The sequence below is a fragment of the Penicillium manginii genome (assembly GCF_028828005.1).
Source record: "Penicillium manginii strain IBT 31320 chromosome Unknown utg000004l:1.0-7231830.0:1.0-7236170.0, whole genome shotgun sequence".
In the NCBI taxonomy this organism is placed as follows: Eukaryota; Fungi; Ascomycota; class Eurotiomycetes; order Eurotiales; family Aspergillaceae; genus Penicillium; species Penicillium manginii.
Genome location: NW_026643105.1, coordinates 4,186,527 through 4,201,726, shown reverse-complemented (window position 1 = coordinate 4,201,726; position 15,200 = coordinate 4,186,527). Strand labels below are relative to the sequence as shown.

The following is a 15,200-nucleotide window of genomic DNA, read 5'->3' as shown; positions in this document are numbered from 1 at the left end:
TCATCGCTTGCCGTAGTGGGGCGAGGCGATCATTCAGAGCAACAACGGCGAGGACGCAGAGGAATGTAGAGCAACTGAACAACCTTGGAAGAGGAAAATTCCCATGCCTGCCCAGGTGGACTTCAACTCCTTCCGTATTGCGGATTTCCAAGGTTATGCTCCCCCTGAATTATTACCTAGTGTAATGGGGGTTTCCGCTCTCAACATCGGCATCCTGGAGTCATGTGATTGAGGCCTTAGCAACAAGGCCATAGTTTTGTTTCGTGAGGTCAAGTAGTGTTCGTTCGATCGCATCAATAACAACCACGCATGTTCCCCCTTATAAAATGTTCTACTGAGGCTACCGAGGTTGCGGTGTCGATATACTGCTTATGAAAGGTTCTGTGATTCGTTCCATCGTTCCTCTATAGCGTCACGTTTTGTCTACTACTCTCCTGTACTCTGCAAGTGTGGTGGTTTTGTCCTCTTGTGATCGACCCGTCTGCCTGGCAGACAGCCAGCGGGCATTCCCATCTTTCACTAGGTATTCTGCAGACCTGCCACGCGCCAGTAGCATTCGTCATTTTGCACTATGGTCCGAAGACCCCCTGACCAGCATGATTCTCATCAACGCACTCACGTTGCTTGTGATTCCTGCTTTCGCAAAAAAGTGTGAAGATCAAGCCCTCGAGTTCCTCATTAAGCCCCGGGCCAGAGAAGACCTGACAGCTGCCAGATAAAATGTTACCGCGACAATCTTCCATGCGAGTGGTGCTCACAACATGGCCTCCAATGTACCTTTAACCGAGCTCACCGCAGCAGTAAAGTCCCTTCGGCCGGTGGGAACATGTAAGTGCATCTGAGATCGTCTCCAGTACTAAGACTCAGAGATGAAGACTAAGAGTTCCGCGCAAAGTGCGATTTTTTCCCGGTATGAACCAACTTCATCTGGGGACGAACGTATGAATACGGTAAAGCCAATCGATGATCCTAAGTGCTAGAATTAATAATGACAAATTATAGGAAATAGACACGCCCCGAGAACAGCCACCATCGGGGAAATTTCCTAGTTCTATTCATAATATTTTTGGACATGTCCCGATCAACCTTCGTGCGTCAACTGGGCTTCCTTTCTTTGCTGAAGAAAGCCAGCAATGGATGGAGTCTTGCACCGGCCAGAAGATCGATTTTGATCGATTGAACTTAGCCAGAGTCCGAAAGCAAGATCAAAACGTTCATGACTTTGCATCTCTCAAGGAGCGATTTCGACATCAGCCTCATTCCGAGCTTCCAGAGAGGGACGTTGTGCTTTCCGCATTCCACAAGTTCATTTCCTCCTCTGCATATCGCCGCTTTCCTTTCCTTCACCCTGTTTTGCTTCCTTGCACCATGGAAACAGCCTATGAGAATCGTCTCTCGGAATTTTCGCCTGACGTTCCTAGCGCCAGAGCTTGCATATTTGCCTTCATTGCCTACAGCAAGTTTATTTTGGAAGGAAACTCCTCCAGCAACGATATAAGATCCCAAGGGTATATTCATGAAGCGCAATATCTTGTATCTGAAATTCTGGATGGTCAGGCCACTCTAGATGGAATTCAGGCACTCCTAATGGTTGTAAGTTAACCAATTCTTTTTCATTCGTCAATTGTTCCACATACCTAGATACTTGACCTGTCCAGAATGGTGCGCTGTACCTGCGCCATATCTTGGAAATTATGGTGCAAATAGCTTTGTTGAGCCTCTGATATCTTTGGTCTCATTCGAAGTCTTTTATTGTTTTCTTGAACCGGTCCTCCAGTTACTGATACCCGCTGGACTAGTCAATTTGCCGACTGGGACGAATCAGCACCATGAATTCAATAGAGCCAATTTTCAACACTGCGATACGCTTTCTTTTCATCCTAGGAGGCCACTTGAATCCGGCCGCTCAGAGGCCACCTGCTTTGTTTCAGGTACACTGTCGATCACTATTTTGGATAGCGTACGTGATGGACAACGAACTTTGCCTAAGGACATGTCGGCCGCCAGCAATTTGCGTTGATTACTGCGACTTGACTTTCCCGAGTACAAGCGAAATTGCTATCGAATTCTGCGTTGCCGATCTAAAGATCCCATCCATCCAGATACTTCCTTACTTTTTTCCCACCGACCTGAGGCTGGCTTCAATTCAATCCAGAATTAGCAAGGCGCTCCATTCTCCTCAAGCAGCATCGAAATCAGATGCGGAAATTTTGAAGACAATTCGCGAATTGGATGAGGCAATTGATGACTGGTACAAAAACCTGCATCTATCATATGACCACTCAACCGTCCCCGCCCAAGATATAATGACCCGAGAGGAGGCCTTCGGGTCTCAATTCATGCTACATATTCAGCATAAATACTGCATTGTTGCTGTTCATCAAATGAGCACCGGGTGTCGGGCATGGATTGCCGATACAAGCAGCCAAGCCTTAGGCATAAGGTTGAGCTTAGAGGTTGCGGCTAACGCAAGCCGTGGTCTACTTGAACAATTCCTCGGTGTAAAGGCCTTATTTCAACAAGGTGGATTCTGGTAAGATCCGTCATTGCTTGAATTTACGCTTCAAAATACGGAATAAAGGACCCGTAACTGATTTTTTCAATAATATTCCAGGTTCGCGATATTTTATATGCTGACAGGAGTGATGAATCTCTTCTGTCAAGTTCTGAAAGAACCCACAAATCCACAGACCGAGAATGACATCAGTCTGCTTGACCAGATTTCGCAGGAATTTTCTTTAGCAGCAGAGTCGCATGCGTCTCCCGAATTTTCCGGTGATATTTGCTCGATAAGAGATTTTGTTGCAGAATTGAGCCGTCTTGCTCGATGCGCTATTCTGAAAGGAAGAGAAATAATGGCTCGGTGAAAATTGATATTATAGGTGTAGCTATCTAGTCATAACAGATCCTCGAATATTAAAATGGAATGTTTCTTAGATTATTCAATAGTATGTCCGTCACTTAAAGGCGCGTTTCCTAGTATACCTTTGTTTCCTCGACGACTAACGGATGGTCCCAAGGAATGAGAGCTGGGAATGGTTCATCTGCAAGGATATAATTCAAAACCAATGCCTTTTGGATCGCTCCAGCTCCATTTCCGGTCAGTCTTAACATCAAAGTGATAATCCATGCGCGACACATGACGTATCGGGCAAGAAAGTAGTACAGTTTGTTCTCCCAGGCATGCATGCGTGACATGTGTCGGGACTGACTGTAGTCGGATTGCAATGGGTCGGCCCTGGTCTTTTGGTACTCGTCGAAAACATTGGACAAAGTGACCTCGTCTGGTAGGATGCCCTGGCTCGACTTCAACATGCCATATAGACCGTTGCACAGAGCAACTACATCTTGGATTCCATTACTAAATCCACGACCCGCGTTTGGCGTGAATTTGTGACACGCGTCACCCATGAGGACAATTCGTCTCCAGCTCCAGCGAGTCAAAATACCCTCTTCCAGATTCGCCATTCCTTGCGTCAATCGTGTTGCGTATACATCCTTGACCTTCAACGTGTCTGTCACGGGGAATTCAGAGAACCGCGTCGCAAACACTTCCATATCATCCTCCGTATAGCGCACCCGCTCCGCGTTGGTCGAATCTGCCGTCGTTATAACCCTCGGAAAACGCTCGTACAGAAATATCCAACCGCGTTCTTTTCCAGCAAGAAACATGACAGACATATCTTTAGACTGCGCATCCGTGGCGTGGCCCGCCTCGACGCTCTCCGGCCGTGGGAAGCTGCTCCACATGCATCGATATTGGGCCGGGAACGGGTCAGCAGCATCCTTCCAGACCTGCTGAGAATCCTGAGACATGGCCATATCACGCATAAGAGTCCGTGTCTTGCTGTGAACTCCATCCGCTCCCACCACAATCGATCCCTGGTATGTGCTTCCGTCGGTACAGATGACATTAACGCCATCCTGGGCCTCTGAGACCTCCATGGACTTGATCTTCTTGTTGAGTAGGTATCGTGATTGAGCTTCCGAGGGCAACCCATCGTATAGAGCTTCGACTAGCTGTGCGCGGTGGAAAATGACCGGTGCGGTTCCGTGCCTGTAAGACAAAGGTTAGGTATATGTACGACCAACTTCGTCACTACCAACAATGAGAGAATCAAGTTCAATGTAGAGAATCCTGCTTGTCCAGGGGCTAACTCACTTGGATCTAAAAACGCGAGGAATTGTCCTGCTGTCTGCAAAGCGATTTCCATCTGCCATGAAAGAGGAATTCCGTGCCATTTCACATCCAATTTTTGCCAATCGTTCCGATAAACCAAACTGATGCAGCACTCGCATGCTAGGTGGTCCGAGAACCAAGCTGGCCCCCCTGGTCCAGAACGACCGAGTCGCGTGCTTCGAGGACCACGAAGTCGATTCCGGCATGGTGGAGGGCATGAGCCGCCGTGAGACCGACGGGGCCGCCGCCAACAACGATCACTTTGAAAGGAGGTGATGACATTGGTGGATTTTGACAATTGATAAGAGATGGATATCCACAAAGTGAATCTGGACGAAGAGAACCTCGTCAACTTCAAAACTTGAAATTGAATGATAAGGGAATCTAGGTTCTCGATGTTAATATTTATATTAGACACACGACTGTCCATTTTTAGCTTCAGACGCAGGCCGGTATTCGTGAGAACACGCGGCTTTCGGATGCGCTTTCATTCCGTTCCGTTCAGATGTCAGTTATGCCAAAGTAGTGGATCTCGCTGCTCCCCTGGAGAAACTTTTGGAGGATATTATCACTCTGTCGACGTACAACATCAACGCGAAGGTCCAGCTCCGCCTTGACGCTAGCCCTATTTAGGTAAATAACCCGCTTATTCAGCTGATCAGCGAAGATCCACTAAAAGGATTTCAATTGGTTGTTGAGTGATTGAGTATTGACGCTAATCCAAATATAGAAATGTGTCCGCTTAGTCAAATCCCCGCAGCCGCAGATAATTCCTTCCTTTTGGTTTGGTGGAACAGTTGACTATCAATATTTCCCATGGCTTCCAATCATCCCTTACCCATCTCTGGGAAATGGGAAACCCCCGATGCCTACATGGAGGCTCTCCTCTCTTTCTCCACCACGTCGGTTCTCTTTATGAATTTGTGCGGTGGCGTGCATATGGTCGACTTTTTGACCCGCGAACCTGATCTTTATACAACAATCTTGCCAAAAGACTGGAGATCTTTCTTCGAGCAGCACGATGCTCAAAATATTATTGGCCTACTTCTAAGGGAAAATATTGATCATCTACGAGGCGTTGACGAGCCTTCTGTAGAGCAATGCAGCCGTACTTGGAATGGAGGGGCATTCCCTCCCCAGAGCCTCCTAGACTACATTTTCAATATTCGCCAACTCGCACTCCAACGAGAATTGCTCCCTTCCTCTACGGAGAGAATCGATTTGCCAAAGCAAGTCGCTATGCGTATGAACCGGAAAAAAGTACACGAGGTCGAATGCTTTTCTCAATACGTCGCATCTCTATCAGATACTGTTGGTAACCGACGAGGCGAGACAGTCTCTCATATTGTGGACTTCGGCTCTGGGCAGAATTATCTCGGAAGAACACTTGCAAGCTCGCCTTACTACAAGCATATTATCGCGATTGAGCGTAAACATCAATACATCAGCGGTGCCAAAACTATGGATGTCCGAGCCAAGTTGGCCAAGGACCCCAAAGCTCGAAAGTCGCCAAAGGACAAAGTTTCATGCGACGAACGCAATATTATTACAGAGGCAACTACCTCTGGAGCAAATAATATCCCCGAATCTACGATACAAGATTCGCAGGTCCCAGAGGAGGTCCCTTTTATTGAGATGCTAGGCGACATGCGGCTTGGACCGGACGAGCTACTCAAATCTCCCCCCCAAAATAACCCAAAAAGAAAACCCGTCAAAAGCAGAGATCCATAATGTTGGTACTCTAAGCTATATTGAACATGAAATTCAAGATGGCTACCTAGAATATATTGTTGATCACGTTATTCATCCATCTCCAACTGGCCTCTCCGATGAGAAAAGAAAAGATGGCGATTCTAGACTGATGGTCGTTTCTATCCACTCATGTGGAAACCTCGTTCATCATGGTCTGAGATCCTTGGTTCTCAACCCTTCGATTGTGGCCGTCGCAATGATCGGCTGTTGCTACAACCTGCTGACCGAACGTCTCGGCCCAGCCACATGTGATCTTCCCATTCTTCCATCTCTTCATCCTCGACTTGAAGAGACTGGGACATCATACGACCCGCATGGGTTTCCCATGTCCAAGTACTACGAGGATTACCGAAGCCCCGGAGCAACAACCGGCATGAAGCTTAACATCACGGCCCGTGCATTGGCCATGCAAGCCCCATACAATTGGGGCCATGACGACAGCGAAGTTTCCTTCACCCGTCACTTCTTCCGTGCTCTTCTTCAGCGTATTCTCGTCGATCGCAACATTCTCCCTAAACCGGAAGACACAACTGAAGATAGAACCGACTCTATCATCATCGGAAAACTGCCTAAGGCTGCCTTTAAGTCCTTTACTGCATATATACGCGCGGCAACGGCCAAGATGAGTCGAGACCCAGTATATGGTACTCAGGTGCAGGAGCGTATTGCAACTCTGACAGACGAAGAGATTCACTGCTATGAGGCCCAGTACTTCCCCGCGAGAAAGAATATGAGTGTTGTATGGAGCTTGATGGCGTTCAGCTCTCAGCTTGTTGAGTCTATCATTGTTGTGGATCGATGGCAATTCCTTCGTGAACAAGACTTTGTTAAAGATTGCTGGGTTCAGCCAGTATTTGACTATGGTCTAAGTCCGCGAAATTTGGCCGTCATCGGACTGAAGAAATGACGTGCCGTGAACAGACAGCAGACTACCGGTATTAGAAATGGAATCAAATATACATAGATACGATGTCACGACAGAAAAACATGAAAATCTATCTCGATTTTGTACCCCTGGCCGAAGATTAGAATGGAAGACACCGCTCGTAGTAACTTTGGAAGTAGCCAGGCCGAGGGCTTATATGTCTGACATTTGGCTTATCCCAATCCCTCCTGGTTGTGTCTCCGCATTTCCTGTGCTAAATAGAGATTGGGCCAAGTTGAAAGGATTGGATAAGGCCTTTTCCTTCCAAATCCTCCAGAAGGTCAATAAAGTCACGGGTACCTTTAGGAATTGTAACGTGGATATTGAGTACCTAGGTATGGGCCAGCAAATCTACCACAGCCTGTATGATTGCGTCGGCATCCCGTAGAAGGACGCCTCGCATAAGCATAAGTCCGACGCGCGAATATTTGTTTGGGGGCCCCAGGATTGGATTCACTGATCTCAAAAGTAATGGGATTCATACAAAAAGAACAATGACAATACGTACCTTCGTCATCAACCAGCGGGGCCGTACTTTACTGGTGATTACCTGGAAGTCAAGGTGATGCGAAAAATTCCGCTTGGTGTAATTTGAACCTTTTTTTTTTTATTGGGAGAGGGAAGGATGAGCCTACTACTTCTCCATAAGAACTCCCAGTGAGCAATAGTACTGAAATAATGGTATCATCGTAGCACCATAACAATAACGGTCTCCGGCTTGAACCACCTGGGCACCAAAATTTTGAATCCACTCCCTCAACGTTCAGGGAATTCCATTTCATAAATGTACTTCGAGACCGCCGATCTCCCATTTCTATCCCTGTAATCCTTGAGCTCCTCCTCGATGTTCTTATTAACTTCATTCGTACGTGTCTCGATCGAAGCAAGTGTTTTTGCCATCGGCCGCGCTATTCTATTAAAGTCATGTACCAAGACATCAGTCTCGAAGGGCGATCTGATTTCCAGACCATCTGCGGTCATGCGAAGCTGCTTTCTTTCCAACAGGGCGTAAAGTCGCCGGAGAGGAGTGATCTCTTTCTGATATTCTACCAGAACTTCGTAGATGGCGTGCAATGTGAAAACGCATAGTTCATCACATAGCTTTAAAGACGCAATACCGTTATCCCACCGTCGAGCGAAGTAGCGATCTAGACTGGATTCAAAGATTCTAGTATACACCTTTGGCGCGTATCCGAGGCCTGCTCCCAAGTAGAGTGTCTGGAGCCGGTGGGAATGAGAACGTGGGCATCGTGCCAAGTGAACTTCGTAGAGCCCAAACCAAGCTTCTTTCCAAATACCTGTGATCCTATCTTCCAGTTCGTGACGCGGAATATTGATGCTTATGCTAATTGGTTGAAGAGAACGTTTCATAAGACACTCTGTCTCCTCCCCACGTGGTGATTTTTTTCTCTTGCCCCGTTTCTTTTTAGATGAAACAACCTCAAATTTGACTTTGGCCAATTTCTTTGAAAGTGAGACCTCGTACTGGTTTGTTTTGGATTGAACAGCGACAATTTTGGCCTTGGCTAATGCCATCGAAAGTGAGATCTTGGTCTGTTTGTTTTTGGATGAAACAGCGACCATTTCAGCCTTGGCCAATTGCATCGAAGGCGAGAAAGGCATTTTGGTTAGTTGGAATCGTATCGTGAGTACTGAATGTGACAAGAATACAAGGAGAGAGAAAAGAACTGCCCAAGAGAAATGTTTCCGCGGATCTACTTGAGGAAGCAGCTGCTATCCATTTTGGGCTTAGTAGCGGCTTCCTTCGCGGTTTCTACCAAACCTTAATTTTAGCCCAAACTTGCCGGCCGCTTCTACTTCGAGCTGAACTCAAGCCCATCCAAATTCGAAGCCAGTTTAAATGATAAATACGTCCATGAGGAGACTAGTCGAATCATATATAGTTATTGTTTGGAGAAGCTAGATGGGAAAATTGGAGATATGGAGTCGCTACGCCTAGGTACGCTCCATTTACGACGCCTACCACCACATTAGTATCACCGAGCAGAAGATAAACAGGATAGCATTGATATGTGCTTGTGCAAAATGGAAGCAGTAGTAGACATCTTTGCATTTTTTTCAACTTTAATAAATTGAAGCTCACATGGAAATCAAGGTAGTGTTTAGAAGATTGTAAAGTCTAAGAGAAACATGACTTAGCCGCAAGAAAACCTGCAGTATGGATAAACAGCTTTGGACATATCAAACAAAACTCGGCTTGAACAAAGAGTGACCAAGCAACTTAGAAGATGTTTCATACCGTTTCTTGCCTAGTGGTCAAAATCGTCCAAGCCGCGGAGAGGTCGGAGATTGCCGAGATCGATGACTTCATGATCGCCCGGCTCCCGCTGCCCGAGAACCCTGAAATCTGGAGGGTATGTCGCGCAATCTATATGGTTACACATTTCATACCGTGAAACGCAGCTCACGTAATCCATGTATTTTTTGGGTTTTCTGTCTCAAGCCAGCAGAGTTTATCGTATGGAGTCGGAGATAATCGGTTTTTAATACCTGAACGGACTTGGCCACATTCCGAGGCCGAGTACCGTAAACCTGCCGTGCGATGTTGCTTGACGTAATCACTACATTGGCAGATAAAGAATCGCTTTTTTCTCTCCTGAAACCGTTTATTTTGATTACGAGAGCACTCTTACATTATTCCGATGTAAGCTGAGTCTTTCTGCCAACAGGAGGTTGGTTTAATTCGCAATAACATCGTCTCATCCATTGCTACTCGCCAAAAACCAAACAGAATCCCAGATACCTCTACACATCCCGCTAGAATGATGCGGAACGAGTCGACAGATAGTATTAGTCCCACGGAGGATCAAGGAAACATTGCCTCCAGCGAGACATCATCCGGGAGCGCTAAGGCATCTCGCAAGTCAGACCAACCAGTCAATTTTGCACCAATCCAGAGCGGCACCTCGGGAAGCTCAGAGCTAGATACCCGAGGCCCACAACTAGATGAGGCATACATCGCACGTACTCTGTCTCAACGGAAGAGCCACGCCTCTGGTCATGAAGGCGCCGAATGGGAGCAGATCGAACGATTGATTTCCCGGATGTTCGGAGATGAACGCAAGGCAAATTCTGAAGAAGAGAAAACAAGACATGTCGGAGTGGTATGGAAAAATCTCACAGTGAAAGGGCTGGGTATTGGAGCTGCGCTACAACCTACCACCGGTGACATCTTTCTTGGGATTCCGCGATTTATCAAGGGTCTGTTATCGCGAGGAACAAAAGGCGTGGGAGGGGGAAAGAAGGAGATTAGAACAATTCTGAATGACTTCACGGTATGTTAAAGTTTTCAATTTTGAAGAAAAGAAGTTTGACTCATACTTTTTTTTTAAGGGTTGCGTTCGCCCTACGGAAATGCTTCTTGTTCTTGGCCGTCCTGGATCAGGATGCTCAACATTTTTGAAGGTAATTGGAAACCAAAGGTCCGGATACGAGAGTGTTGAGGGAGATGTGAGGTATGGTGGAACTGATTCCACGGCTATGGCAAAAAATTATCGGTCAGAAGGTATTTTCCCTGAAAAGCATGAGGTCCGCCATTGTTCTGATTCAAAAAAGTTCTTTACAACCCGGAGGACGATCTTCACCACGCCACGTTAACCGTGCGGGACACACTCCTTTTTGCATTGAAAACACGAACCCCAGACAAGCCATCTCGAATCCCTGGTGAAACTGAAAAGGAGTACCAGCAGACATTCTTATCAGCGATCGCCAAGCTATTCTGGATTGAGCATGCACTGGGAACTCGTGTGGGCAATGAGCTTATTCGCGGGGTGTCTGGAGGGTAGGCGAAACTCTCAATCCAACAGAGACGTATTTCTGACCAAAATATTGAATCCAGAGAGAAGAAGCGAGTGTCGATAGGAGAGGCCATGGTTACAAAGGCTAGCACTCAGTGCTGGGACAACTCGACTAGGGGCTTAGATGCCAGCACGGCACTAGAATACGTTCAGAGCTTGAGAAGCTTAACCAACACCGCACATGTCTCGACTCTCGTCGCCCTTTACCAAGCATCTGAAAATTTATTTAATCTCTTCGACAAAGTTATACTCATCGAAGACGGAAAATGCGCTTTTTTTGGGCGCTCAGAGGATGCAAAGGCCTATTTTGAAAATTTAGGATTTGAGTGCCCACCCAGATGGACAACCCCCGACTTTCTAACCTCTGTCAGTGATCCAAATGCAAGACGCATCAAACAGGGATGGGAGAATAGAATTCCTCGCACTGCAGAGGAATTTCAAGCAGCCTACCGTGAGAGCCACGTCTTCAAAGATGCACAATCCGACATTGAAGAATTCGAGAATGAGTTACGAGACACCAAAGATGAGAGAGAAGCTGCTAGGGCACAAATGACAAAAAAGAATTACACAGTGCCATTTTGGAAGCAGGTCATGATCCTCACACATCGACAGTTTTTGGTCATGTTCGGGGATAGGGCTGCTCTGATAGGAAAGTGGGGAATCATTGTCTTCCAAGCTTTGATCATCGGAAGCTTGTTTTACAATCTACCGGACTCGAGGTCCGTACTGGAATATCTATCAGATCAGCTATATTGTACAAGGACTAACAAACTGAAGCTCCGGCGTGTTCACACGAGGTGGTGTGATGTTTTTCATACTGCTGTTTAACTCTCTTCTTGCCTTGGCAGAACTCACGTCTGCATTTGAGAGTAGGCCCATAATGATGAAACACAAGAGTTTGTGAGTTTAGCCTCCTCCTGTTCCTTTGAGAAAGGGGGTTAACCAGCTCCAGCTCCTTCTATCGCCCAGCGGCATATGCCTTGGCACAGGTTGTGGTGGACATCCCCTTGGTGTTCATCCAAGTAGTTCTGTTCAACCTGATTGTATACTTGTGAGTTCATATGGCTACTAGAACGTGTGAAATACTAGTACCTCGAACTAAAGAGTATCCTAGCATGGCAAATCTTTCCCGGACAGCATCACAATTCTTCATCAGTCTTTTGATTATTTTCATGTTGACGATGACGATGTACTCTTTTTTTCGCGCGCTTGGGGCATTGTGTGCTTCGCTTGATGTTGGTTAGTAACACCTTGACGGAGACTGAAAGACTTTATTTTCTGATATGAAACCAGCTACTCGTCTTACGGGTGTCGCGATTCAAGCATTGGTCGTATATACTGGTAAGCCTTTCCAATGAGAGTGAATCCACATGACAATCCCAAAATCTCCGAGCAATCAAGCGTGCTCTCGAACCTTTGAAGAGCTCATACTATAGTGTAGTACTATTTTGTCGGAAAATATCAAATCACTGACAATTATAACTTCAGGCTACCTCATCCCCCCTGGAAAATGCATCCGGCAAGTCATCCACTATTCCAAGTAATATCTGACACTAACCACAGGACTTTTCAGTGGCTGAAGTGGCTTATCTGGATAAATCCAGTTCAATACGCGTTTGAAGCTTTGATGGCAAACGAGTTTACTGGCTTTGATATTAGATGCGAGCCACCATATATCGTCCCCAGCGGTCCTAATGCGTCCCCATCTCACCAAAGCTGCGCCATACAAGGTAGCTCACCCGATAGTCTGGTAGTCAATGGATCGGAATACATCCAGACTGCCTACACCTATACCAGAGCGCACCTTTGGCGTAATTTCGGTATAATAGCCGCCTGGCTTCTGTTCTTTGTTTCCCTAACAATGCTTGGAACGGAGCTCCAGAAGCCGAATAAAGGTGGGAGCTCCATAACAGTCTTCAAACGAGGGGAAGTCCCTCAGGCTGTTAAAGACGCGATCGAGCATAAGCGACCCTCCGGAGATGAAGAATCCGCTGAGAAAACACCTTCAAACCCTAGTCTTACCAGCGATGAAGCAGAAAAGAAAGTTCAGGAAATCGCCAAAAACACATCAATATTTACTTGGCAGAATGTGAACTATACCATCCCGTACAAAGGAGGGCAGCGAAAGTTACTTCAAGGTGTCAATGGCTATGTAAAGCCGGGGAGGCTCACTGCATTAATGGGCGCCTCTGGCGCAGGGTATGTGGCAGTCGTCGAGGGACCGCTGTGTCTATTGCGAGTGCTAACTTGAATTGGGTTCCTAGGAAGACCACGCTATTGAACTCACTGGCTCAGCGTATCAATTTCGGCGTTCTGACTGGTGAATTCTTGGTCGATGGAAAGTAAGAAATTGCACTTTGCCAATAATGCATTCGAACCAAATTCTAATACTCATAGGCCCCTTCCCAAGAGTTTCCAAAGAGCAACGGGATTTGCAGAGCAAATGGATATCCATGAGCCAACAGCCACTGTTCGTGAATCTTTGCGATTCTCAGCTTTATTACGGCAGCCCAAAGAGGTCCCACTCCAGGAGAAATATGATTACTGTGAGAAAGTGATCGATTTGCTGGAAATGCGATCCATCGCTGGGGCCACAATTGGATCCACAGGCTCAGGATTGAATCAAGAGCAAAGAAAAAGGCTCACAATTGCGGTAGAGCTTGCCAGTAAGCCAGAACTATTGCTTTTCTTGGACGAGCCGACATCGGGACTCGACTCTTTGGCCGCTTTCAACATTGTCCGATTTTTACGGAGACTGGCAGATGCAGGTCAGGCAGTCCTTTGTACAATCCATCAACCCTCAGCTGTTCTCTTTGAACAGTTCGATGAACTTCTTCTCTTACAAAGTGGTGGGCGTGTTGTCTATAATGGAGCCCTCGGATTTGACTCGAGAACGCTCATTGACTATTTTGAGCGTAACGGAGGCAAACAATGTTCTCCACACGCAAATCCTGCCGAGGTATTTTGTTTGAAATCTTTCATATACCTCGTTGTCTAACAAATCCTTTAGTATATGCTTGAAGTCATCGGCGCCGGAAATCCAGACTATAGAGGGCAGGACTGGGGTGATGTGTGGGATAACTCTTCTGAATCCAAGCAACTATCAGACGATCTGGAAAAGGTGATCACTTCTCGTCGAAGCATGCAAGATGATGAAAATATTAGAGATGACCGGGAATACGCCATGCCTCTCTACTTCCAGATAGTGGCCGTAACCAAACGTGCTTTTGTGGCCTACTGGAGACTTCCAGATTATATCATGGTATGATTGCGAATGCGATGCCATGAGGTAGCACACACTATGCTAACACTACCGCTATCAAGGGGAAGGTAATGCTGCATATATTCACCGGCCTCTTCAACACTTTCACTTTCTGGCATCTAGGCAACAGTTACATTGATATGCAGTCTCGACTGTTTTCCGTTTTCATGACACTCACAATCTCCCCTCCTCTCATACAGCAACTACAACCACGATACTTGCATTTTCGCGGTCTTTACGAGTCGCGGGAGTCAAATTCCAAGATCTATTCTTGGGTCGCATTCGTCGTGAGCACAATTCTGCCCGAGCTACCGTACTCTATCGTGGCTGGTTCTATTTACTTCAATTGCTGGTATGTTTAAGAATTATGCGGTCGAAATATCTCACTGGCTGACTCCTACAGGTATTGGGGTACTTGGTTTCCGCGTGACTCTTTCAGCTCCGGGTATACGTGGATGCTTCTCATGCTTTTTGAATGCTATTACGTCGGCTTTGGTCAATTTATAGCAGCATTTGCACCGAATGAGTTGTTCGCATCGCTACTGGTCCCGTCATTTTTCACCTTTGTCGTGTCTTTCTGTGGTGTCATCGTGCCTTATGTTGCCATGCCCCATTTCTGGCAGTCGTGGATGTACTGGCTCACGCCATTCCACTATCTCCTCGAAGGATTCCTTGGGGTCATCGCTCACAACGTCCCTGTTTCTTGCGTTGAGCGCGAAGAAGCGCGGTTCAGCCCACCACCTGGTCAGACTTGCGAGCAGTATGCAGAATCATACGCAAAGCAGTCTGGCGGGTATGTTCGAGATGCTGGCAATGGACTCTGCTCATTTTGCCAGTATTCTACGGGTGATCAGTTCGTAAGTTTCCCGGTGGACTTGATGTCTTCAAGTTCGAAATCAGGTCAGCCTGTGATTGTTCCAGCAGAATATTGACATGTGGGGGAATCTAGACTGCCAGTTTCAATGTCTTCTATCAGAATAAATGGAGATGCTATGTAAGTGATCTTTTTGCGAGCAGGTTTTCCCGAGCTAACTTTCTTCAAAGGGGATTTTTTCTGCATTTGTTGCCTTTAATTTTATGCTTGTTTTCCTATTCTCGTGGTTATATCTTCATGGAATTGGGAACCTCAAGCGATGGCTTAGCAAACGTAAGACTCAAAAGGGGGATATTAACACCTCAAGCTCATGATCAGTGGTGAATTTAAATGCCTAGCCCTACCTGAGTATATGATCATCAATTTTTCCCATGCAATGATGTGGTCAA

General features: G+C 46.5%; 7 protein-coding genes across 7 annotated transcripts; 5 read left to right on the top strand and 2 right to left on the bottom strand.

The window, feature by feature from the left end:
• Nucleotides 1–1,137: 1,137 nt before the first annotated feature.
• On the top strand, nt 1,138–1,602 carry N7533_005277 (fungal specific transcription factor domain-containing protein; the record flags this gene model as incomplete). The annotated part of the gene is made up of 1 exon (XM_057101927.1): nt 1,138–1,602. The coding sequence occupies one exon, from the start codon at nt 1,138–1,140 to the stop codon at nt 1,600–1,602; it is 465 nt and encodes a 154-aa protein (XP_056961557.1).
• Nucleotides 1,603–1,829: 227 nt separating this feature from the next.
• N7533_005276 (fungal specific transcription factor domain-containing protein) lies at nt 1,830–2,537 on the top strand (the record flags this gene model as incomplete). The annotated part of the gene is made up of 1 exon (XM_057101926.1): nt 1,830–2,537. One exon carries the CDS (start codon nt 1,830–1,832, stop codon nt 2,535–2,537), a length of 708 nt encoding a protein of 235 aa, XP_056961556.1.
• A 439-nt stretch (nt 2,538–2,976) lies between these two features.
• N7533_005275 (FAD-dependent oxidoreductase) lies at nt 2,977–4,462 on the bottom strand (the record flags this gene model as incomplete). The annotated part of the gene is made up of 3 exons (XM_057101925.1): nt 2,977–4,057; nt 4,108–4,168; nt 4,318–4,462. The coding sequence occupies 3 exons, from the start codon at nt 4,460–4,462 to the stop codon at nt 2,977–2,979; spliced, it is 1,287 nt and encodes a 428-aa protein (XP_056961555.1).
• A 534-nt stretch (nt 4,463–4,996) lies between these two features.
• On the top strand, nt 4,997–5,911 carry N7533_005274 (uncharacterized protein; the record flags this gene model as incomplete). Its single annotated transcript, XM_057101924.1, has 1 exon — nt 4,997–5,911. One exon carries the CDS (start codon nt 4,997–4,999, stop codon nt 5,909–5,911), a length of 915 nt encoding a protein of 304 aa, XP_056961554.1.
• A 217-nt stretch (nt 5,912–6,128) lies between these two features.
• Nucleotides 6,129–6,839, top strand: N7533_005273 (uncharacterized protein; the record flags this gene model as incomplete). The annotated part of the gene is made up of 1 exon (XM_057101923.1): nt 6,129–6,839. The coding sequence occupies one exon, from the start codon at nt 6,129–6,131 to the stop codon at nt 6,837–6,839; it is 711 nt and encodes a 236-aa protein (XP_056961553.1).
• Nucleotides 6,840–7,613: 774 nt separating this feature from the next.
• N7533_005272 (uncharacterized protein) lies at nt 7,614–8,480 on the bottom strand (the record flags this gene model as incomplete). The annotated part of the gene is made up of 1 exon (XM_057101922.1): nt 7,614–8,480. The coding sequence occupies one exon, from the start codon at nt 8,478–8,480 to the stop codon at nt 7,614–7,616; it is 867 nt and encodes a 288-aa protein (XP_056961552.1).
• A 626-nt stretch (nt 8,481–9,106) lies between these two features.
• On the top strand, nt 9,107–15,125 carry N7533_005271 (putative ABC transporter; the record flags this gene model as incomplete). The annotated part of the gene is made up of 15 exons (XM_057101921.1): nt 9,107–9,232; nt 9,548–10,153; nt 10,212–10,383; nt 10,434–10,659; nt 10,717–11,394; nt 11,453–11,575; nt 11,628–11,726; nt 12,164–12,874; nt 12,940–13,017; nt 13,073–13,634; nt 13,686–13,937; nt 14,000–14,289; nt 14,341–14,794; nt 14,887–14,931; nt 14,982–15,125. 15 exons carry the CDS (start codon nt 9,107–9,109, stop codon nt 15,123–15,125), a joined length of 4,566 nt encoding a protein of 1,521 aa, XP_056961551.1.
• Between the last annotated feature and the right edge of the window lie 75 nt (nt 15,126–15,200).